This window comes from Trichosurus vulpecula, chromosome 9 (assembly GCF_011100635.1).
Source record: "Trichosurus vulpecula isolate mTriVul1 chromosome 9, mTriVul1.pri, whole genome shotgun sequence".
NCBI classification, from domain to species: domain Eukaryota; kingdom Metazoa; phylum Chordata; class Mammalia; order Diprotodontia; family Phalangeridae; genus Trichosurus; species Trichosurus vulpecula.
In genome coordinates this window covers 167,191,545-167,217,021 of record NC_050581.1, presented here as the reverse complement: position 1 = coordinate 167,217,021, position 25,477 = coordinate 167,191,545, and the positions used below count along the sequence as shown (strand labels likewise).

Below are 25,477 nucleotides of genomic sequence, written 5' to 3'. Positions count from 1 at the left end.
GGTTTTCAGCATTGATTTTCACAACCTTTTGAATTACAAATTTTCTCCCCATTTCTACCCTCCCCCCCACTCCAAGATGGCATATATTCTGGTTGCCCTGTTCCCCAGTCAGGCCTCCCCTCTATCACCCCCCTCCCCTCTCATCCCCTTTTCCCTTCCTTTCTTGTAGGGCAAGATAAATTTCTACGCCCCATTGCCTGTGTATCTTATTTTTTAGTTGCATGCAAAAACTTTTTTTTTTGTTTTCGAACATCTGTTTTTAAAACTTTGAGTTCCAAATTCTCTCCCCTCTTTCCTTCCCACCCACCCTCCCTAAGAAGTCGAGCAATTCAACCTAGGCCACACATGTATCATTATGTATAACCCTTCTACAATACTCATGTTGTGAAAGGCGAACTACATTTTGCTCCTTCCCGACCCATCCCGCTTTATTGAATTTTCTCCCTTGACCCTGTCCCCTTTCCAAAGTGTTTGTTTTGATTACCTCCACCCCCATCTGCCCTCCCCTCCATCATCCCCCCCCCCTTTTATTTTATTTTTATCTTCCTCCTTCTTCTTTCCTGTGGGGTAAGATACCCAACTGAGTATGTATGGCATTCCCTCTTCCGACCAAATCTGATGAGAGCAAGGTTCACTCATTCCCCCCTCACCTGCCCTCTCCCCTCCTCCCACAGAACTGCTTCCTCTTGCCACCTTTACGCAAGATAATCCACCCCATTCTATCTCTCCCTATCTCCCTCTCTAAGTATGTTGCTCTCTCATCCCTTAATTTCATTTCTTTTAGATATCTTCCCTTCATCTTCAACTCACCCTGTGTCTGCTCTCTCTCTTTTACATATATATATATATACATATATAAACACACATATATATATACACATATACACACATGCATACATATACACATAGATATATACATACATACACATTCACTTATATATATACATAAACATATATATATGCATATTCCCTTCAACTACCCTAATACTGAGGTCTCATGAATCATACACATCATCTTTCCATGTAGGAATGCAAACAAAACAGTTCAACTTTAGTAAGTCCCTTGCAATTTCTGTTTCTTGATTACCTTTTCATGCTTCTCTTGATTCTTGTGTTTGAAAGTCAAATTTTCTATTCAGTTCTGGTCTTTTCACTGAGAAAGCTTGAAAGTCCTCTATTTTATTGAAAATCCATATTTTGCCTTGGAATATGATACTCAGTTTTGCTGGGTAGGTGATTCTAGGTTTTAATCCTAGCTCCATTGACCTCCGGAATATCGTATTCCAAGCCCTTTGATCTCTTAATGTAGAAGCTGCCAGATCTTCGGCTATTCTGATTGGGTTTCCACAATACTCAAATTGTTTCTTTCTGGCTGCTTGCAGTATTTTCTCCTTGATCTGGGAGCTCTGAAATTTGGCAACAATATTCCTAGGAGATTTCTTTTTGGGATCTATTTGAGGAGGTGATCGATGGATTCTTTCAATTTCTATTTTGCCCTGTGGCTCTAGAATATCAGGGCAGTTCTCCTTGATAATTTCCTGAAAGATGGTATCTAGGCTCTTTTTTTTGATCATGGCTTTCAGGTAGTCCAATAATTTTTAAATTCTCTCTCCTGGATCTATTTTCCAGGTCCGTGGTTTTTCCAAGGAGATATTTCACATTGTCTTCCATTTTTTCATTCCTTTGGTTCTGTTTTATAATATCCTGATTTCTCATAAAGTCACTAGCTTCCACTTGCTCCAATCTAATTTTTAAAGTAGTATTTTCTTCAGTGGTCTTTTGGACCTCCTTTTCCATTTGGCTAATTCTGCCTTTCAAGGCATTCTTCTCCTCATTGGCTTTTTGGAGCTCTTTTGCCATTTGAGTTAGTCTGTTTTTTAAGGTGTTGTTTTCTTCAGTGTATTTTTCAGTATTTTTTTGGGTCTCCTTTAGCAAGTCATTGACTTGTTTTTCATGGTTTTCTCGCATCCTTCTCATTTCTCTTCCCAATTTTTCCTCTACTTCTCTAACTTGCTTTTCCAACTCCTTTTTGAGTTCTTCCATGGCCTGGGGCCAGTTCATGTTTTTCTTGGAGGCTTTTGTTATAGGCTCTATGACTTTGTTGTCTTCTTTAGGCTGTATGTTTTGGTCTTCTTTGTCACCAAAGAAAGAATCCAAAGTCTGAGACTGAATCTGGGTGTGCTTTCGCTGCCAGGCCATATTCCCAACCAACTAACTTGACCCTTGAGTTTTTCAGTGGGGTATGACTGCTTGTAGACTAACGAGTTCTATGTTCCACATTTGGGGGGGAGGTGCAGCTCTGTCTCACCCGCACTACTCCTTCCCCAAGAACCCCCAGCCCGGGCTGGGCTTAGATCTTCAGCAGGCTCTTCACTCCTGCTCTGATCCGCCACTTAATTCCTCCCACCAGGTGGGCCTGGGGCCAGAAGCTGCAGCAACTGTAGCTGCCCCACCTACGCTGCCCCCGGGGCTGGAAGCCAAACCGCAAACTCCTTCCACTCCCCGCAGCTTTTCCCACTAACCTTCTCTGCAGTCTTTGGTGTTTGTGTGTCGAGGGGTCTGGTAACTGCCGCAGCTCACATATTCAGGGCGCTAGGGGCCCCATCCGCTCAACTCCAAATTTGGTTGTTCCACGCTGCTCAGGCTGGGCTCTGCTCCACTCCGTTCCCAGCTCCCAGCTCTGTGTGGGATAGACCTCACCCAGAGACCATCCAGGCTGTCCTGGGCTGGAGCCCTGCTTCCCTCTGCTGTTCTGTGGGTTCTGCCATTCTAGAATTGGTTCAGAGCCATTTTTTATAGGTTTTTGGAGGGACTCAGTACAGAACTCACTCTAGTCCCTGCTTACCCGCCGCCATCTTGGCTCTGCCCCATTGAAGCCCCTGTTGCTTTCATTTTGAAGGGGGGAAGAAGACTCCCTCTATTATACCCTTTTAAACAGTTGGCCAAATGAGGCAGGCTCTCCATTTTTGTAAAAAAAAATTCTATTTCTTCCTTTTAAGTGTTTCAGTGTTCTGAATATTTACATCTAATTCAGCAATAAATCGAACAGCCAGGTGACATAGAATGAAGGGCCTGGAGACAAAAATACTCATCTTTGTGAGTTCAGATCTGGTCTCGGATATTTACTAGCAGTGTAATTCTGGGCAAGTCATTTCACCCTGTTTGCCTCAGTTCCTTCATTTGTAAAATGAGCTGAAGAAGGAAATGAAAAACCACTTCAGTATCTTTTCCAAGAAAACTCTAAATGGGGTCACAAAGAGTCGGACATGACTGAACAACAACAAATTGCTCTCACATGTTACAAAACAAAGAAAATCTCTCATATGGCTGACTACGTGAGTACCATTGATCTGTGCTGTAAAAAGATATTTTATCTGGCTCTAAGGACATAATCTGTACCACCAAAGCAGGAAAATAGCAAGCCCTATCAACTTGGCCTGGAGTTTCTGTCAATATCCTTTTTTTAACCTGCATACCTTGTTAACACTATGGTACATTATTCTTCTCGAGTTTTACCATACCACAATGCTATGTTTTTTCTAAGGCTGCTTATCTCTCAGCAGAGGACAGATCATGTGAGTCTGTAATGATAAACAGCGGCATAAAAAGCATCAAAGTTGTTTCCTATGATGCATTCTGAGTGCACATTCTAAGAGATGGATGTGTACAATTAGCAGTAAAAGAAAAGTACTTACAATGAATATGTTATAGAATGAACAACGACAGATAAAAAGGCATATGTATGTTAATGAAAATGCATGAGGAAATAAATGTCAGAAAAAATTAAAGAAAATTTTCAGTTAAACTATTTTTTTTAAATTCTCTTTGGCTGAATGACTTTAGCTATTTCTTCCCCCCCCCCCACCCTGGGTTCAGAGACAATGTGCAAATGGCATCTAAGGAAATGATATTAGAATTTTCCTCCTTGCATCCATGACATTCTGAGCTTTGAACTTAGAAGCACAACTGAGTTGGGCTTGTGATTTATTGGGTAGATAGTCTTCAGGGAAAATTGAGGCAGGGTGTGGAAGATCGCCTAGTTGGTAGTAATCTCTCTGAGTAACTACCAGGCTCATAGCATGAGGCAGGTGTTTTTGGCTGGGCACAGTTTATTACATAAACCTTATACATTAGATCTTAAAAATAAGATTATCCTCGGTTTACATGTAAGAAATCTGTATTCTACTTATATCATTTAGCTGTACTATTCCAATTATTTATGGTATTTCTATCACGATGTTTACCTTTTGTTTGAGAGGATCACAATATCATCTGTGGTTCAAAATTGGGAAGAAGGGTTGCACCTTTAGTTAGGAGAAAGGAGCATGAGTCCCAACTCTTACAGACCACATGACTGTAGGCAAGTCACTGAACCATCACTGAACTCTATTTTCTCATTTTAAAATGAAAATAATATCCTATGTGGCATACTTCATGGTGTAGCTGAGGAAAAAAATAAATGCTTTGTAGAGTAAAGTGTTACATAATTGTGAACCAATAGTAATTAAGCAGTTCTTTGAATGAATTATGGTATTTAATGAAAGATATATTCAAGGAGTTAATTGTTAGTTTTTATAAAATCTTCCCAAGTGAATATCTATATTCATAAATGGGGGAAATGTGACAGCCTAAACAAATTTATTTCAATGATTTTTGTTGCAAAATCTTCTTGTTTCTCATGTAGACCTGTGCTGAAGAAAGAAAACACCTGGGTTCTTTTGAGAAAGAGATATCCATGGGGAGCTGCTCTAGAGAATTCTGACACTGATCCAGATGCTAATTAATGAATTTGAAACATGAAACATTTTGTAGTTGTAGGGCTATTCACAAAGAAATATCCAGGTGTGTAAGATGCCCCGAATCCCAAGGCTCATTCATCAGAGAACAATGGCCATACAGAAGGTGCATAAATCTGAGAAAGCAATCTGCATATTCAATTTGTTTGTTCTTTAATAAAATGGAAGAATAGCTCTAGTTTTTAAAATAAACTCTTTACCAAATGATCTGTATACATGTTGTATTTCCACAGGAGAATGCCAGCTTCTTGAGGGCAGCGGGTCATTTCATTATAATCATAGATATGCAGATTTAGAGTTGGAAGACACCTCAGAGGACATCTAGTCCAATGGCCTCATTTTACTAATGAGGAAACTGAGACACAACGGATCACATAGGAAATTAATACCACTGCCAGGATTTGAACTTAGGTTCTTTATCTTTGTATTCCCAGTGCCTAACACAAAGGCCTGGCCCAGAACTCACTTAATAAATGCTGTTGGAAGTCAATTCAACTAGCACTTAATAAGTGCCTACTTTTTGCCAGATGCTGGAATTACAGACAAACTAAATTGAACCAAAGCAAACCAAACCAAATTAAAACAAGAGGTAAGCCCTTACGGAGCTTATATTCTATTGAATTATAAAATTTGACTAACGTAATTTTAAAAATATAGGAAGACAGACTAGACCTGTGATTTTAATGATATGGAGAATTTAATAGTGAAGAAACCCTCCCTACTAATGCAGATCGGCACCGTCTCTACAACTTAAGCCTAACAGAGTTTCTCAGAGCACCGAGGGGTTATGAAATTTGTTTAGGGTCACACAGCCAATAATTATCATAGCCTGGATTTAAACCCAGGTCTTCTTGAGGCTGGGTTTCTATCCACTACCCCATGTCATCTCTCTAATACAAGAATACATAAAGTTTTGTGATTTTTTCTGATGTGGAAACACAGTTGATTAGGCAAATCAATAAAAGCACGAAACGCTGATGTAATGTGACAGAAGTGTCATCCTTGAGACCAAGGAATCTGTGTTCTTTGACACTTGACTAAGAAAAAGCCATAAATAAGGTCTGTCTTTCTCTAAGTCAGGCTAGACTGTCACACACTCAACCATAATTCCACATGATCTCAAGCTTATACAACAACACAAGGGTCAGCAAATCACACTTGGGAACAAAGCCGGTGGTAACTAGCAGGGTGCTCGAAAATGGCAGATTTTTTTTCATCAGCAAACGCACATAAAGGGAGAAAACCATCCTATTGTACCGTTTCACGTTGCACCATTTCTCTATCTAAAGTAGAGACCAGACCACCGTATACCCAGAATGGAATTTCTTCCTGCCTAGCCACAGATTATAACTTAGTAATAACTCTTTTCAGCCTAGGTAATCGATAAGCTTTTTTTCCCCTCAGACACCACAAAACAGCAGGCAATAACTTGCAACACCACAATTAAAAAGTGTTTTCCATTTTATACAATCCTATGGGTTATATAATTTGACCTAATGTAATAAATTTTATGACCCTTTTTCTATCTTTCTTAGAAAATAGAAAGCTTAATTGATACATTTTGGTTTTTTTAGACTATAATCCTTTCCTAATTTCCACCTTCTCATAACAAAGAAAACCAGTTAAGTCAAACCAAGCTACCAAGTCCACTGGATATGGTGAAATCTGGTACCCTTAGTCCCCAAATTTTTCACCAAAATGAGAAAAGTGCCTTTTCTTATCTGCCCTCTGGAACCGATTTGTAAGTTCTTTTTACTTGGAATAGACACTGAAAAAAAATCTATTTCATCACTTGTATGAGGCAGGCCAAACTCCTAGGAGTCAGTGATTATTTTAAAATATTTTCTATGTTCACACATATGTGACTATGTGCCTATACATACATATGTATAATTTAGAGAATAATCATAGGGAGTTGAATCATGTAAAAATATTTATATTCCTATTTAAATATTCATGCATATCCTTAAAGCCTTCAAAAAAAAGTCAACCAGTCATTCAAAAACTAATCTTATCTTTCTTTCTTATTGTTTTTTTTTTTTTCCAAACTAGGTCTCCTTATCTCATCCAGGCTGGAAATCACAGGTCAAGTCTCATTCTGACTGGCAAGAGACCTTTGACCTGCTTCATTTCTGACCTTGGTTTGTTTGCCCCTCCTTGAACAAGCTGGTGGCCCATGGCTCCCAGAAGGCTGGGACTTAGTGCAGACACACAATTGGCTTTGCACCCACTGTAGTTCACAACTCCCAGACTCAAGGAATTCGCTAGCTCTGACATCCTCCCAAGGGTTGGAATTCTAGGCTTAAAGGATATCTGGTATCTATTATTCTTTTTAAAGAAATTGCATGACCATATATTTGTGATACTGATCTATCATCATCATTAATAGTTAGGGGGTACATGGATACTACACATACACATACACATACATTTATTACTCTAAAGCTTTCAATGAACTTAACATTAGTCGCTCCATTAGTCGCTCACAACAACTCTATAAGGCAGGTTATTTTATTATTATGCCTATTTTACATAGGAGGAAACTGAGGTGAGGGAAGTTATGTGTCATGCCCAGAATCACAGAGTGTTTGAGGAAGGATTTGGAATCATAGCGTCCTGTTTAATAAGCAATATGTCACAAGAAGACTACATTCCTGACACTCTATTTTCTTAATGGTGATTACATTTCACAAAAAAAGGAGCCTTCTAAATTTTTTTCAAAAGATAAGTTTCTTTAAAGATCTTATAAAATAACTGCCACTGTTTAAATAATTCTTTAAAATTTGCAAGACACTTTATATACATTAACTCATTTGATCATCACAATAGTCCTTTGAGGTATTGTTATATCTAGTTTTCAAAACAGAAAATTAAGGCTGAGAGGAGTTAAGTGATTTTTTTTTCCATGGCCTCACATGTAAGAAACCGCAGAGGATGGATCAGGGTCTCTATTTTCACTGACTTCAAATCCAAAGTTCTACTCTCTAAAAAGAGTGAGCATTCTCCCCAGAAAGGGTTGGTATTTTTCAAAATCAATCAACAAACATGTATTGCATGCTTACTGTGTACCAGGTACTGTAAGAAGAAGAATGAAGAAGGAAGAGGGAAGAGGGAAGAAGGAATAAGAAGAAGGAGAAGAGAAGAAGAAGAAGAGAAGAAGCAGAAGAAGAAGAAGAAGAAGAAGAAGAAGAAGAAGAAGAAGAAGAAGAAGAAGAAGAAGAAGAAGAAGAAGAAGAAGAAGAAGAAGAAGTTGTTTAGATATTGGGGGAGTGGGGCAAATTTTATGGAAACAATTGAGTAGAATGAATTGTATAAGGTATATGTTACAAAGGATAGCAACCAAATACACATTTCGAGTAGGTGATCCATTGAATATGAGAATGAATAGGAATTAAGGGTACTGTGTTCTATGTCAGCAATGAACTGGATTGTGAACTGGACCTCTGTGGGCCTTTCCAATTCTAAACCCATGGTGATCTACATATTAGATTCAACAAATTTTAAGATTCGTTAACCATCTTTCCCTAACTTTATCATTAACACTGATGAAAGATTTCTTTTTTTAAAGGTAAAATAAGTAGGTAGGAATTTTTGTAAGATTAAAACACCAAATCGGGGTCATTAAAACTGTGATTGAGTAGCCATTCTAGGTAGGAAATCATGGTGATTTTACAAAGCCTGGCTTTGACAATCCATTCTAACAAGCATTTATTAAGGTCCCATTAAGGTAGGTGGTAAATGCTGGAGGCTACAGAGACAAAAAAGAAAACCAGTCCTTGCTTCCAAGGGGTTCTTGTTACTGAGGTGGGGTGGAGGGAGCAGTGCGAACATGGGCACAGATGAGTACAGAACTGAGTTTTGGAGGAAGAGGAAGCACTACCAAGAAAGGGGGCCGTGCTCCAAGGAGAACTATCTCTCCATGTTTGCCCAAAGCAGTGAGCTGGCTCCACTGACCAACATAAAAGGAACTTACTTTTACAGGCCATCTAAAGCCCAGGGCTGTCTTAGCTTGGGCATGGCTGTGACCTTGAGTACCTCATCTCTCAGGGGCCTTGGTTTTAACTAGATGACCTGTCCTGTTCTCTTTTATCTTGATACCTTTCCTCTGAAACTTCCCCCAATTTAATTCTGCATTAAACTTATTTGTGTAGAGTTGTATGTTTTCTCCCCCATTAGACTTGGAGCTCCTTGATAGCACTATTTCTTTTTTCTTCTTCTTTCCTTCTTTGTATCCCCAGGTTTAATGTCTGGCACATAGTAAGGATTTAATAAATGCTTACTAATTGATGACCTCTAAGGCAAGTAGGTAGTGCAGTGGGTAGGGCAATAGGCCTGGAATCAGGAAGACTCATTTGCCTGAGTTCAAATCTGGCCTCAAAACACTAACTGTGTGACCCTGGGCAAGTCATTTAACCCTGTCTGCCTCAGTTTCTTCTTGTGTAAAATGAGCTGGAGAAGGAAATGGCGAACTACTCCAGTATCTGTGCCAAGAAAACTCCAAATAGGGTCACGAAGAACCTGACAGGACTGAAACAACTAAACAACCACAACAGCAACAAGGTCCTTTGGGTCTAGTCAAAGCTAGGTACACAAAAGGTAGAACTCAGCAAGGTTATTTGCAATTCTTGCTTTGAGCTAGGGTTGTTAAAAAGCCACAAACAATAACTATCTATGCACTTTTTCTCTGGAACGGGTTTTAGCCCCTAAGGTATTCATTGCTGCACAGGCCGCTAGACTGAGGTTCAGTGTATCTAATTACAACTAAAAACAAACAGGCTCTTCTTTGAATCTCTTCAGGAGAAAAAATAGAGCAATAAAATATTTACCCATAAAAGACATATGACTTCAAACATCAAACTGAATGGTTCCCTTTGTGAAGAACTGGCAAATGAACTCAGAGTATGCTTTAAAAGGGGGAAGTTGTGATGGTGACCGTGAATATATGAGAGTGTGTGTGTGTGTGTGTGTGTATGTGTGTGTGTGTATGGATGTGTGTCTTCTGGGTTTTGTGGGGCATATTTGTTTTTCTTTTACAATATATTAACTAAATTAACTAATATATTAATTTTGAGCACTGAACTTTACTGCTTATTAATGAAGGCTTCAATCTTTTTTTTCCTAGAAAACAAGGATTTTAGTATTTCCCAGGACCAATCCATTGGATTCCAACTGAGCAGGAGTGGAAGGTGTCTTTTAAATGATGCAGGCGGCATAATTGGATTAACTGTTGTGAAAATCAAGTGAGCTCTACTGGATGTAAAGCACTCTTCTGGAAGCACTACCTAAATGATAGTTATTAAGCATAGCAGTAGAGGCAGATTGCCTGGAAGCCAGGAAGATGTGAGTTCAACTTCTCCCCCAAACATGCTAAGTAGGTGACCCTGGGAAAGACACTCAGCCTCTCAGTGCCCACTCCCTCAGTTAATTCATGAAAAAAAAACCTCATCTGTCTATCTATTCAGCCACCCATCTATCCACTCATCTATCTATCTATCTATCTATCTATCTATCTATCTATCTATCTATCTATCTATTGCTGAATGGGTGTTACCTCACGCAAAGTGAGAACCTGAGAAGACCTTAGCCTGTAAAGGCCAGGGTCTCACCATGCATCCTGTGCCATCTCCAGTCATCCTGGTGAATATCAGGCCACTGGACCCTGATGGCTCTGGAGGAGAAAGTGAGGCTGGTGACCTTGCACAGCCCTCCCTCACTCATATAAAAGTCAAATGCAAGTCATGTCATCATTTCTCTGATGTCATGGTCTTCACGAATAAAGGACAAATACAACAACAATCTATCTATCTATCTATCTATCTAGGAGGCAAATGGGGTTAAATGACTTGCCCATGGTCACACAACTAGGAAGCTGCTTTGAACTGAGGTCCTCCTGACTCTAGGGCTGATGCTCTATCTCCTAGTTAATTCTTGAAAACTATAAATTGGAGCAAAAATGCCCCTCACTCTCACTAGAGGGGAGTTCCTCCCTTGGAAATACTCTGTACTAAAGAAATACCAGATATGGTATTTTCATCCCATGATTTCATCCATGTGGGAACTCTCTTCACCAAGTCTGATATAACCCATCAGTACCTTTCTTAGTCTTAGGAGAATTGTACGAGATACAGAAAGATTGAGTAGCTTGCCCATGATCACACAGATGTGTCAGAATGAAGGTTTGAACCCAGTTTCTCACTCCAGCAATGCCTAAGATAATTCAGGACTCTACTACTTCATAACTCGTATCTTTCATCTTTGCTGGAGCTCATTTTGTTTAACAACCCAAGTCTTTATAGATATTGAGAACTAACTGTGTTGACAATATGTGGCAATGATGTTTACAACATTTAAGAGGACAAAGGTTTTATGAGAATCATTAGGAGTACCCATATCCAGAAATAATTGTGATCATTGTGATCATAAACAGTGTGATAAAAGTCACTGCTGCCTACCAAGAAAAGTTTGCCCTAAGATTTCAATCTCCCCAACTGCTCTTCAAGTCTTAGTAGGTTATGAGGAGTTTTTAGACCCAGGTGCACCTTCTGGGAACGAACCTCTCAGAACTCGGCTAGCTTTCTTCAAACATATACTAGACTCATTCTGCACACCTTTCCAGCTTGGGAGGACCTTTCAGAACTTACGAAGTCACTGGCATCAGTGACGTTCCATGACATTCCATGATTATGGTGGAGGGGAACTCAATAAGCATTAATTGTGTTTTATCAAATTAACTTACTGATTGCTTTCCCTGATTCCAGTATCCAATCTATTCTCCACACAATTAATATCCCCCAAACAGAGCTCTGAATATGATACTCTCCCACCAAAAAAATCTTCATTGGTTCCCTATTGCCTCTAAGATAAAATACAGATTCCTTAGCCTGGCATTTAAAGCCCTCTACCTTCTTTTTCAGTCTCTTTTCATATTATTTCCCTTCCTTCACTCTGTTTTACTCCAAATGGCCTGCTAGCTGATCCCAGTATGAGACATGCCATCTCCACTCTTAGTGGATTCTATCTGGAATGTCCTTTCTTGCTTCGGTCTTATAAGAGATTCCCATTCTCTTTGAAATACAGATTCTCACATATCTGGATTCCCCAATTATTGATACTAACTCCTTCAAATTACTTTATATTACTTGGATATACTTTGTATTCAATTAACCTTTGTGCATGTTCTATTCCTTTTTGCCCACAGTAGTTCATAAGCTTCTTAAGAGTGGGGACTATTCACTTATTTTTCTTCTTGTTTATGCCTTTGCATTTTTATTTGATTTTGCTTTCACATTTACTTTATGCTTGCATCTCATCTTCAGTTAGCATAATCATTCAACTGAAAGTTCCTGGTCACCCCAATCTTGAAAAAAGGAGAGCTTCATTAGATTACCTCTAAAATCCTTTACAGGTATAGGACAGGAAGCCCTGGGATCATAATAACTGACATAGTAGAAACTTTTCAATAAACTATATCTATATATACATATACATGCATAAATATGTATTTATATGTGTGTGCGTATGTACACATATGTGGGTATATATTTATATATATATATATGCACACATACATACATACACACATATTAGATCTTTGGAGTCTGTCAACAGCTCTGGTATCACAGGTATTATTATTTCCATTTTCTGTATGGGCAATCTGAGGCTTGGAGAACTCAAATGATTTCCATTTGATGGCATAGCTAGTAAGCAGCAGAGGCTGAATCAGAACCCACATCTTCCCTAATTTAACCCTTGAACTCCACTAGCCATACCAGGTTGCCTCTCTGTCTGGGATATTTGAGTGCCAAGTCATTCTCCAACTGACTTGCTTAGCACCTTTGGATAAATGTGTAATTTCTGCATCAGATTTGTAAACTGGTATACCAAAGTCTGCCTTTTCCAGGGGAATGTTGGGAAGAGAAGTACTTTGAATTCCTTGGGACAAAATTGTTGCATAATAGCTTGGGTGTTTTGTTCAGGATTTTTTTTTTCACTTAAAGGAATAGCAATTTGGAAGATAGGTGAAGTACGTTAAAGCTAAGGCATTCTTAAGAAACTCATTTCTTAAGAAGACCATTATCTCCTGCAATACAAAGCCCAAAGGATCTGGATGTTCTTACTGAGATGAAGGAGCTCAAGAGCGAATCATGTGATTCCCCATCTGCTCTCCATCTCTATTTAGATGTGGTAAACCACTAAATCTTGACCTTGAATTCTGATTCCATGAATCATAAGAAGGATTGTAGCTTTGGTATCATAGGAGTATAAATTTAAATCTGGGGGAGACTTCAGAAGTGATCTAGGTCTCATTCTAAAGACAAGGAAACTGAGGTCTAGAGAAGGCAAGCAGATCAAGGATCGGAACTCAGGTCCTGTGACTACAACTTCAACACTCTTTTCACCAGTCCATAATATAGTAGTGACTTCTCTAAGTTCACAAGGTCAGTAAGTGGCAAAGCCAGGACTCAACTTAAGTCTTCTTACTCGTTTTTCAGTTGTTTCTCTAGTCACTTGGTAAAAAGACGCCAGTCCCTAGAAAAGGGATCATCCAGAGGCAGCATAGCCCAGTGAAAAAAACAAACAAACAAACCCTGCTTTGGAGTTAGAATACTGTCTCAAATCTCAGTTCTGCTGCTGAATATCTGCATGACTTTGGCCAATCAATTAACATCTCCATACTTCAGAGAGGTTTAGACTAGATGAACTCTAAATGCCCTTCTCCCTCTAACATTTTATGATCCTGATTTCTACAAATAGTAGGGAAACTGACTATTAATTAAAGTAAATTCAACAGATTAAAAAAATAAGTCTGCAAAATCAATGCTTTGGGGAAGAGAATACCTTTCACTTGATTGCAGGACCTCATCGCCTTTCTTCCAAGAGCAATGTGCCTTGGGAGATGCCTTTGGTTTACAATCAAATATAACCAGGCTGCCTATTTGAACCTGAATCAGCTTCTTCATTGGATTCTTAGAAAAGTCTGGAGCAGATGCTGATGATGAAGAAAGAAGAGAAAAGAAAAACAGTTTAAAATTATTTTATTTTTAAGTTGATTTTACATATTTTAGTTTGAAGATGAATGGCAAGTTTGTAGAATTGCACTTTGGGTTCCCCATCCTTGGAAATATTTGAAGGCTTTGCCTTTGTAGAAAACACATTTACCAATAACTTTTGCAGTTGCCATCCCAATTCTAAAAGCAGATACCCAGAATACCAAAATGCGATAGAATAGTGGCCAGAATCAACTAAACAACCAGTCAACCACTCAAACAAGAAGCATTAATTATGTGTCTAGTAGGTGCCAGGCACTGTTTGGTACTAAGGATTAATTTTTTTAAAAAAAGCCATCTCTCAGGAACCAGAGGTAACTTAGGATTAAGAAATACAATTAAAGGTAAACCAGGGTGCACAATTTGTCCCATATCCTAACTGTCAAAAAAATTTTCTTCAAATATATCAGTATAAATACATAGTTTTTTTTTTTGTTTGTTTTTTAAACAGGGGTTTGGATTGTAGAAGGCACTAGCAGGGAGAAAAAGTGGATTGTGAATTGAAAACATTAATTTAAAATTAAAATATCCGTATACTTCCCTACAACTATTCCTTATTTTTAGTGGACCTGTGATTTCTTTGGTAAAAGGAACTCCCAGTGAATAAAGTCCCTCTACCAATGCAAATCAGCAACTATTCTGCAACTTATAGTTTAAAAGTTGCCTAAAGCAGCAAGTAATTATGGCTTCTTAATGAGAGTGCCTAGAATAGAGTCTCTCTTTGATAATTAAGGGCCTCAGGATCGTTATTCTGGATATAAATTATCATTGCATGTCATTATAGATCAGAGAATCATAGGATTAAGAAATGGAAGGGACCTCAGATGTAGAAATGAACACCATTGACTGAGTCCGCTGGTCTCATGGCATATCTTAAAATTTTGCTTTGAATCATTTTTCTCTAAATCCTTGATTGTTCAGTCTGCCATTTTTTAATTTCTCCTAAAATAAAAGGCAGAAGCACTTTTTGTGTAGCAAAAATATTGGAAGCAGACTAGGTACCTAGTCGATGACTGGGGACAGGTAACAAATTGTAAAAGATTAAGGTAATGTGAAATACTGCCACAATATTCATAGACATGACAAATATAAGGAGTTCAGAGAAACACAGTTAATGAATATCAGAGGAAAGTAAACAGGAACAGGATATAATGAAATAAAGTGCCCACAATAATATATATTAAAAACAATGCTAAAAGCAAGATGAGGGTGTAGTTGATATGGCTTGCAATATCGCTGGATCACAGGTTTTAGGGCTGACAGAGAGCTCAAAGGATCATCTGACTCAATTTGCTCAAAGATGTTAAACATCTTGCCTAAGGTCAAACAGGTAAGAAGTGGCAGAACCACAGAGATCTCTGGATTCCTCACCCAGTACTCTTGTCTTCAGTGAATGAAAAGATTGCTATGGAGGTAGATTTGTTTATACAGTTGTCTTTGTTTCAAAGGGGTGTGTGTGTGTGTGTGTGTGTGTGTGTGTGTGTGTGTGTGTGTGACACAGGGTAGTAGAAGACAAGGGGTAAATGAATTTCCTCTATAAACAAAAAAAAACCAATAATAATAAAATAGGTGAAAATCTAAGGAAAATTGAGCATCCTGCTCAGTCAAGTTCTGGTTAACTGAAATTTTACTCCTACCACTATGTATGATGATGTTGTCTATGCTACGAAGCATAGTTCCTCAAAGGCAAAGAGAACATTGCCTTCAAATCCTATAATTAGTCTTCATCTTTGGGCTTCTCTCCAAGTCACCGTTTCTACTACTGTTCCATCATTAATAATTTAGCTGCATATTCTCACTTCAAAGCAATGAATGATCAGGCTGTAAATATCCTGGATTTTTATGGCACATGAGTTAGAGCTGTTACCAAACACTACATTGCAATGGATTAAAAAGAAAGATATAAAATACCCTAATCTACAGTCATATTTGAAAGGGTTAACAAATTAAGATGATAAATATGTAGCATGAAAAGCATTTTTTCTTAAGTACAAAGACAATGCGTCTTACCAACAACTTTGAGTTCCGCGCTGGAGTAGACGAGCCCATGTTTGTTTTCTGCTATGCACTGGTACATGCCAGAATCATTCACATTTAGCTCTGCTATTGAAAGGGCCCCATTTTCTAGCTGTATTCTCTCCTAGACAACAGAGGGGAAATGTCTTTATCCATAAAAGCACAGTATGCTTTAACAAAATACAAACAAGAACCGCTGAAAACTTTACCTTGGATCAAATCTATCCCAGATTTATGAGCCTTACAGAAGATCACCGAAGTGTCTCCCTCAACTGTGTAAACTGACTTTAGTTCTCATTTAATCCAGGAAGCCCACTAACCTTTTACCAAGGAATTGTAATTGGTCCTCTGAAGTGCTAATATAGACCAAGGAGACTAAAAGTGAGCTGGCCTTACAACTCATAAAGCATAATCTAGGAATACATGGGGTAAACCCATGACATTCCAAATAATTTTCCTGTCTCATTAATGTCCCCAATTTCCAAACAGAAAGTGCCACAAGCATTTCTATTCAGGCAAAGAGTAAGGAGTTTCTTTGTTATTCTTTAAACATGCAAGTTGAAGGCTGGGTAAAAACTAGGTACTTGGAACAAAAGATACTTAAATACGGAGACCATGAATATTTATCAAGGTGTTTATGGAGTGTGAAATATAGACAAGTGCTATGCCTGAGGAACTGAAGGAGCAAGGTTGGGTTAGCACTAAAAGCAAATACCCCAGCATAATTAAAAAGTGCATAGAAGAAGTCGTTGAGAAAACAAATGCCAAAGTATAGGAATTGCTGAGTGATAGACACATTAATTTCTCCTGCAATCCAGCTAAGGGATAGGGATGGAGAAGGGAAATATGTATTTAATATTCATTACTGTAGAACTACTACAAGCTAGGAGACTTTTTAGAAAGCAGTCTGTAGTTTGCAGGAAAAGTCATAAAAATGATGATCCCCTCTGACCTAATAATTATATTGTTGGAATTATATCTGAGCATATTATTAACAGCAAATAGAGCTACCTGCTCAAAGATATTTATAGCAGCAGTCAATTCAAGATCCTACTTTGTGCAAAGCACTGCCCTAGGTAGCTTTAGTTGTAATTTCAAAAATTAAAAAAAAATACCAAGATTTAAAATAAATAGTAAGTTGTATATAATTGATTTGCAGTTTCCTGTGCAATCATCTTTTTTTTTTATTCTAGTATGTTAGGAAAATGCTTGTTTTATTTCTTAAGTTCAGAATAAAATGGATTAAAAAAAGAACAGAAACCACCTAAATGCCCAATAACAAAAGATAAATTTTGGTTTGGATCTGTGACTATATTATGATTTAAAAATACCTATAACAAATGCTTTGATTTTCTGCACAGACTTATAATTTCATAGATGAGGAAACCTACTCAATTGATGCTGATGAGCAATGACTCTGCAGTTTATGGTTTTAGATTTCTGCCTGGGATCCTGAGAAGTTAAGCCACTTGCTTAAAATCACATAGCAAGAATACAGCCAAAGCAAAGTCTTTCTGACTATAACACTGCCTTCTATGTACATTGCCTCTTCAAAGATATCACAGAACATTAACCAAATGGGATACTATAATGCCATAATGATTAAAATATGAATCATATGGAGGAATGTGGGAATACCTTTGTGAAATAACACGAGGAAAAGAAAAAAAAGATGAGGTTCATGGTGACTAATTACTGGAGCAAAAATGGAAAAACAAAGAATATTGATTCACTTAAGTCTAAACTCTTATGAATGCATTTTATATGTTGGAATGCATTTAGGTAATTCAAGTAATTACAAAGCAAGTTGAATTGGTTGTATTAATGTTTTATATTAAGTTTATGGTAAATATATTTATTAAATACATTATATGTTGGGGACTTAAATCGATACTATAGAATCATATCCTTCTCATGAGCTTATCTGAGTAAAGACCTCAGTCTTGTTGGGGCAAACCTTTGCTTTCACATCCTGCCTATTTATTGAAGTGTAAGCAAAACCCTAAGAAAAATCAACAGTATTTTTGAGCAACCACTTCCATAGTAAAGCTTCCAGAAACCATTTAATATGACAGGAGGGAAGATGAGTCAATCCACTTTACCTCTACCACCAGGCCATCTCCGTTCTTCAGCCATCTGTAGGATGGCTTAGGTTTACCACTTGCTCGGCATTCCCAGTATAGATTGTCCTCCACGGCAGCTTCTATATCCTTTATCATCTGAACCCAGTGAGGTTTTGCTGTACACACACACACACACACACACACACACACACACACCCCACCAAAAAAATAGGAATTAATATGCAAATGAAATTTGAAAATCTTCTTGTATGAAATATCCAAGATCACAAATAGTGGGTGAAAAGAGGTATATGATATATGGATTACAATTTATTCTCACACTTCCAAATATAGCAAGAAATCCACAGCTTTTTTCTCAAGGAAGAATTATACTACTCCTTCTGAATTCATCTTAATTTAATCATTTGTATTTTCTAAAATATTTAATGTGAAAATAATATTCCTGTGATTATCCACAGTGGGACAATTCACAGTCATGATCTCATTTGAAGACATCGGGGCCCTACGTTGGGTTTTCTTCTTTCTCCTTCATTCCTCACAATTACAAGGTGGCAAGAAGGACATGAAGCAATAGAATGAGAACCCTGTGACTTCCCTAATTTCATAGGTTTTTATGGAGTAGCCATATATATCTCTACTCTTGGGTTGTTGCCCAATGCTTTTTGGAATCATTGCAGGGGGAAGCGAGGAAGAGAAGGGATGTAGGATCCCTCGTGAAACTTCTGTGTTCCTTGTCATTGGACAGCTGAATGATCCACTTCAAATCAGCAGGATGGAGCAGCAAATTAAAGCTGCAACAGTTGATCTAAAACTCACTCTAATTCCCACAGCAAATGGCATTAGGGGGAAGAGAATTTTCTTTTCCTTCTATGTTTCTGCTTGTCTCATAATTATTTTTTGGGTTCTATTACATAAAATATCCCTACATGTGTGACTGACGTCTACCAGAAAATAGATGTGCTGATACTTAGACTTGATTTTTCTTCCCAAAGGTATTTTGAACTGCAAGATCACACTGAGTGACAACTTACACTTCGTTTCTTGAATGGCAGCAGATATCAGTCTTAATTATGCGCTTAGATTCAATATCCATAGGGAAGAAACTTCTATAGCTCAAGAAAAATATTTCCCCCAAGTTAGAAATAACTCTTAATTAAATGCAAGCCAGAGAACACTTTACTTACCTCTGTATGAATTAAAATCAAAGTAGCAAAAACAGATAGATCAGCAGAATTTGAATGATATTATTTTTTTCCTTCAAGGGGAGAAGGAAAAAAAGTAACTCCTAACTTTAAATCAGGTATGCAAATCACATAGATCACACACCTTTTTTTCCTCTTATAGGAGGAATTTGGATTTTTTTTTCTAAGAGAGGAGTATAACACGACAGAAATAATGCAAGTCACTCAATAAAAACAGTAGATTGTGCCAAGTCTCAGCTCGGGCTTCAGATCCAGCCCGGGTAGGTGAGAAGGCTTATTGGCTTCACATTGCATTATGCATGTGCTGTGTACTGTGGGATTCACATTTGCATCCTGCATATGGAGAAACAGTTTATTTTTCCTCTTAATTGCGACCAAGGGAAGATTTGTCTTTTCCATTTCTATTTCATAAAATTTCCTTTTTGCAAATTAAATCAAAATGGAACCATTGCTATACAACTGTTGGGACCATCTGAGAGGGCTGAAGTCATATTTTTGTTTTTTTGTTTGTGAAACATTTGAAAATTGACTGTTGCCCACCTTGGACTGACTGACACTCAGTTCTCACCATGTCTGTCATTGGAGTGCATTAATGCCACATTAATATTAAATACAACATGCATATTATATGAAGTACCACCAGAAAAGCAGGAAATAAAGCAATACTAGAAATAGAAATAATAATAATATACTAAAAATACGCTATACTATATACTATGGAGTATATACTATATAAACTATATAGTAATGCATAATATATACAATATGAATATACTATAAAATATACTAAAAATAACACATGATACATTAAATATAATACAATTATACCTAATGATATTCATACACACATAGAATGATAATAAATGTATATCACTGCATTTACACATCTTAAGTACAAAGCAGCATTGTATTTAATTCAATAATGGGAACTCTACCTGCCTTCCTAAGTAACCTCTTCTTTTTCTCCTATAAGTTAACCTAGTCAGAATTGGAAGGGTACAGGTGTGTGTGTGTGTGTGTGTGTGTGTATGTCTGTGTGTATGACATTTCTATGCATATAGGAGAACTATTGATGGTGTTTACTGGCTAACCTTCTCTTCCCCAAAGAAGCCTTTACAAATGTCATTTTAAACAGGAAAGATATCACCACTCATTCCTCCCCTCCCCCGACCACCTCCGGCGCTGCCTCCTCACCACCCACAGCAGAGCCCCCACCAGAGAACAATCCCTGGAGGAATCTTTGCTCTCAGGCACCACTCCCTTGATTGGTAACTACACCCCCTGCAATATTATTCTGGGAAAATCCCAGACGTGCTTCATTTTATTGCCCCCTCTCACGTCCTCCATAGCTTTCTCACCAAACACTTTGATAACCTTTAGTCATTCCCCTTCTACATTCCTTTCCCCTAGTCTCCCACCAAGGACCCACCGAATTAGCTCTGCCATCGCAGTGGTCACTAATATACTTCCCTGTGCCCTACTCACCATCCTGATAACTTTCAAGTGCCTCTCCCTGGTCTCCAGTCCCCTAAATGGATAGTTTCCATCATTAGAAAAAAAGCTTCCCAAGGGCAGAAAAAGTCTTTGCTTTTTTATTTATATTCCCAACACTCAGCACAATACTTGGCACACTGCAAATGTTTAATTAAATGCCTTTTCATTTATTCATCTATTCAACAACACCTCATGTCTAGGTCAGGGCAGGTAGCATGGTATGGAGTCAGGAAGATCTAAGTCCAAGCTCAAGTCTAAGACACTAGCTGTGTGACCCTGGGCAAGTCACTTAACCTTGTTTGCCTCAGTTCCTCTCGTGCATAATGAGCTAGAGAAGGTAATGGTAAACTACTCTGGTATCTTTGCCAAGAAAACCCAAAATGGGGTCACAAAGAGTCAGATATGACTGAAAAATGACTGAATGACAAGAACATATCTAGGTCTTTTTCAGACCTTGCCCAATATGTTGAATTTCTTTATGTGCTTACTGTCTTCCTCACTAGAGGCACCTGAGCTATTATCGAAGGCAAACTATTAAAATCAATGAATGATCTCTTTTGCTAAAGTCTTCTTAAGTGACTACTTCTCATTATCTTTTTCTTGCTCCTCAGGGAGTTCAATTAACTCTGCTATGGGCAATATATGGTTGGTATAAATTATTATTAAAGAACTTTGCAACTGTTGCCATTTATAAGTTGTCCAATTGTTAAACAAAATGACCAGGAGTAGATGTCCATCTATCTGCTAATCTGGGGGTTTCTTGAACCCCAAGGTTTCTCAGGAAAACACCGTTACCTGGCTAATGAACCTGCACATCACAGCTTCATCTACTTCCTTCTGAAGTCTTCTGAGCTAAGGTCACAGTTGGTAACCTTTCTTCAATTTCTCTCTCAATGGCAAAATGGATCAATTTTTCATACCTACATTCTTTTCCACCCTCTGAGACTCCAAAGCACAAGTCAAAGAGTAGACGTAGTTCATGGCCAAACATTAGTAAATACGTTATAAACCTTTGGTGTCATTTCTGGGGAAGTGGTGGGCACGGACTAAATAGGGTACATGTTGCTCCACTGAGATTTGTGTTCATGCCTTAATGGTTCCATCAATGTTCAAAGAAACATCAGGTTGTGGTTATACTCCTTAGGCTGATTTTTTTCTTTGTATTTCCAGTTCTTAGAACTGTGTCTGAGACATAGTAAGCACTCAATAAATGCTTACTGAGTAGTATTTCTTCATAATGGTGAGGTATAGTTCTTTTTTAGTTAATTGCAATAATTATAACAATAATAGCCTTACTATGCACTTACTACGTGCCAAGCACTGTGCTAAGCAGTTTACAATTATTACGTCATTTGATCCTCACAATAACCTTGGGAGTTAGGTGCTATTATGATCCCCATTTTACAGATGAGAATACTGAGGCTGACAGAGGTTAAGTGACTTGTCCAGGTTCACACAGCTCCTAAGTGTCTGAAGCTGGATTTCAACACAGGCCTTCCTGACTCTCGGCCCTATCCACTGTGCCAGCTAGCTGCCCTCATAATTACCAAACCTAAGGCTCTCTTATATAATTTGTTCAAAATTAATCTTGGCAAGGAGACCAAACATCGAAAATAATGATACCAAAAATACTGAAAACAACAATAATGGATTCAATTTATATAGAAATCTAAGGTTTATGAAGTTTGTTACATATATTATCTCCTGTGATCAACTGCTCTGCTATAATACTTCAGCAGTTGTGGAATCTTTTATTTATTTCTGCTTGAACAGGCCTGCGCATATCTGGTGAAATGCTCAGTCACTAATAAATTATGGCTCATGTTCACTTTCTCCTTCCAATGATAAAAAGTCTGTATAGATGAATCCTGAAGGTTTGCTAGTGTCTATATTCTCCCAGAATATTTTTAGAGTAGGTGGTACTTTTCTTTGTATGCGACAAACCCAAATCTCACCTATCAATCTGACATCTGTGATCGCTGTGGGCTAGGCAAATCTGATCCTTATTATTTCTAAAATCTTCTTCTAACTCATATGTCTGAAGTCATCATGTTCAGCTTTCGCAGAATTAACATGATATGATTTGGGTAGCACCAACTGCTTTGAATACAGGTAGAGGCACTGATAATTTTGTACAGTATGCACAGTTGCCCAGCTCCAAGCTTTGCCATTATGTCAATACCTCACCATCTTTCTTTAGTTATTTTTTTCTCTTTGCCAGTCATCCATGGAAAACTGAACCAAAAAGTTTTGGTATGATGAACCAAGGTTCACAAATGCCACTGGTGTACAGATGACCTAAACTCACAGTTATGCTTCTATCTGACTGCAATTACACTTCTTGGGAATCGTTGGGTATAAATTCCATTTCTTCCTTAGGTAGTGGTATAGTAGGCAAAAGATGAAATGACAGAGGAAACAAAGTTTTGATCTTCCCAGCCATATTGATTTAGTAAGTAATACATAACAATTTCCCAACAAACCAGGATCAGAAAACCTCAGCTTAGACCTGGACCCCAAATACAGAGGGAGAGGGACTTTTATGCATTAAAAACAACTAATCAAATAAGGCAAATTAATTAAAGGAAACAATACAACATCAAGTAATCTGATTTCTAATTGGATTCAAAGATTAGGGACTTCCCAGGTTGGGAAGAGGAGAGTGAAAAGGTGTAATTTTCTGAAATCAGAAAAAGAGGAGTCCCATTCCCCTCAAGTGTCTATAAACAGTCAAAGGAACACAGAAACAATAAGTGATTCATCGCTAAATACGTGGCCAGTTTCATATATGGCATTTGGGTTGCTAGAGATGTATAATTGTTAGAAAACTTGCATCAATCTTTGGATCTAACCAAGTTTCTGGTCAGTTTAACCTACGTGCTTAGTTAAGAGTCAGCAAGTAGGGATGGTCTAGTTTCCCAGCTATGCAGGGCTAGGTTCAAAAAACCCAATGAAGTTTTCTCCCAATTCTCCAAAATAATAAATGCATAAATTATATATAATGTAAATTATATTATAATAAATAATAATAATTAAAAATGAATAAATTTTTCTCATGAGACTGAGTTTGGACTAGACCCATAAGTGAATAGAAAGGGAGCTGAGCTAGCTTCAAAACTGAGTCACAAGATAGAGCCAATGTGGTTCACTCAGTTCCCACAATTAACAATTTGATGTCCCAATCCCTTCAATTCCCTTAGTGCTATAGTTTGGGTGGCACATAGCCTTTTAGACAGATCATGGACATCCATGTTACTTATTTTGGCTGGTGACGAATCCACAACTGGTAATGTTACTGCTTGTCTCTGGAGAACAACATCTAATTGGATGCTAATCCAATAAGTAAATGAAGAGTTGTCCATCCAAATTTGAAGTTTAGTTCCATATATATAGTCTTTGAATTTTTTGGGTGATAGCTTCAGCTTCAAAGCATACGCGCGCGCACACACACACACACACACACACACACACACACACTCACACACATATATGAAATAGTGAATCTTCCAGTCACTAGGTCCTCTATTGGTGAAAGCACTTTTTCTGATGACCAGCACTCTCTAAGGTACAATACTTCTCACAACCCTTTCAAGATAGTTACATGTATGCAGAAGCAAAGGCTTGACTCATTCTATATAGTTGCAAACTGGTATATGTGTGAGATTTCTTATCACATCTTTAAAAGTTTGTTCATTTTTTAACCTAGCCAACAATCTCGAAGTGACTTCAAAGAGTTTTCAGTATATTGACATTTCCTGACCTGTTTTTGATTCTCTTAAACCATATATCCATGAGTAAGATCATTCATTGTTTTAGCAGCACTAGCAACCTTTAAATCCTAGGGGTGGTAGTGAGGGGAAATCATTCTTTAATCTCAGAGGTGCTTTGAAGTTGGTCACTTTAGAAGTGCTTCTTTTATTTTTTTTCCAGTTAGTGATCCCTCTTTCCTATGTTCCTATGGCCCACATGCTTCTGTAAGGCTCTGCAAAAACTATCTCTTGTCAACAAATAGTTTCAGACCACCTTCCCTAGGTGATCTAATATTTTGTAGTCTTCTTTGTGTTTTTTCAGTGTCATTCCAACAACAATGAGGTCACCTAGGCCACAAATCCTTCCAAATAATTCATATTTCCAACTATTTTCTCTATTACCTGTTAGAAAATGATAAGTACCCTTGAGTTACCTTGAGGCATGTTCACAATATGGCAAGATCCAGTTAAGAAGATAAAAGAAGTAAGCTCTCTCTCTCTCTCTGTCTCTCTCTCTCTCTCTCTCTCTTCTCTCGGTCTCTCTCTCTTCTCTCTGTCTCTCTCTCTCTCTCTCTCTCTCTCTTTCTCTCTCTCTCTCTCTCTCTCTCCCTCTCCTCCCCTCTCTCCCCCTCCCTTTCTCTTTCTCCCTCTCCCTCCTCCCTCCCCCCCTCTCCCTCCTCCCTCCCTCTTTCTCTCTCTCCTGATCATTGCATAAATCCAAGACTAGCTAGATTCAACACCCCAAACCATAAGAATCTGGATTTCCCAAGAGATAATGCAAAGCATTGTAGTATCCACACATTGTTATCTTTCCCTTTTACTTCAGAATCATAGCTATAGGAAATGAACGATGGGCTGCTACACTATATGATAATGCCATTAAGCAACAGATTCTTAATTTGATTTGGGAGATCTTCCATGCCAGATAAAAGAATTTTCCTTGGCTGTTCACAATGAATGGTAGGGAGCTAGTATGGTACACTCTGTGAACTGATTCTCAGACACATACTATATACCTCAATCCTGTAACGAGAATACACCTATTCTGCTTTTGAGTTTCCATCTGAACCTATTCTTCCATTTTTCTGG

General features: G+C 38.0%; 1 protein-coding gene across 1 annotated transcript in view; it reads right to left on the bottom strand.

The window, feature by feature from the left end:
* CNTN3 (contactin 3) overlaps positions 1-25,477 on the bottom strand; it is a 342,495-nt gene that overhangs the window by 78,923 nt on the left and 238,095 nt on the right. Inside the window, exons 8-10 of the mRNA XM_036738044.1 lie at positions 17,962-18,098; positions 15,854-15,983; positions 13,635-13,785 (exon numbers count right to left, since the gene is read on the bottom strand). Coding sequence (XP_036593939.1) covers positions 13,635-13,785; positions 15,854-15,983; positions 17,962-18,098 — 418 coding nt within the window. The remainder of the gene's footprint in view (positions 1-13,634; positions 13,786-15,853; positions 15,984-17,961; positions 18,099-25,477) is intronic.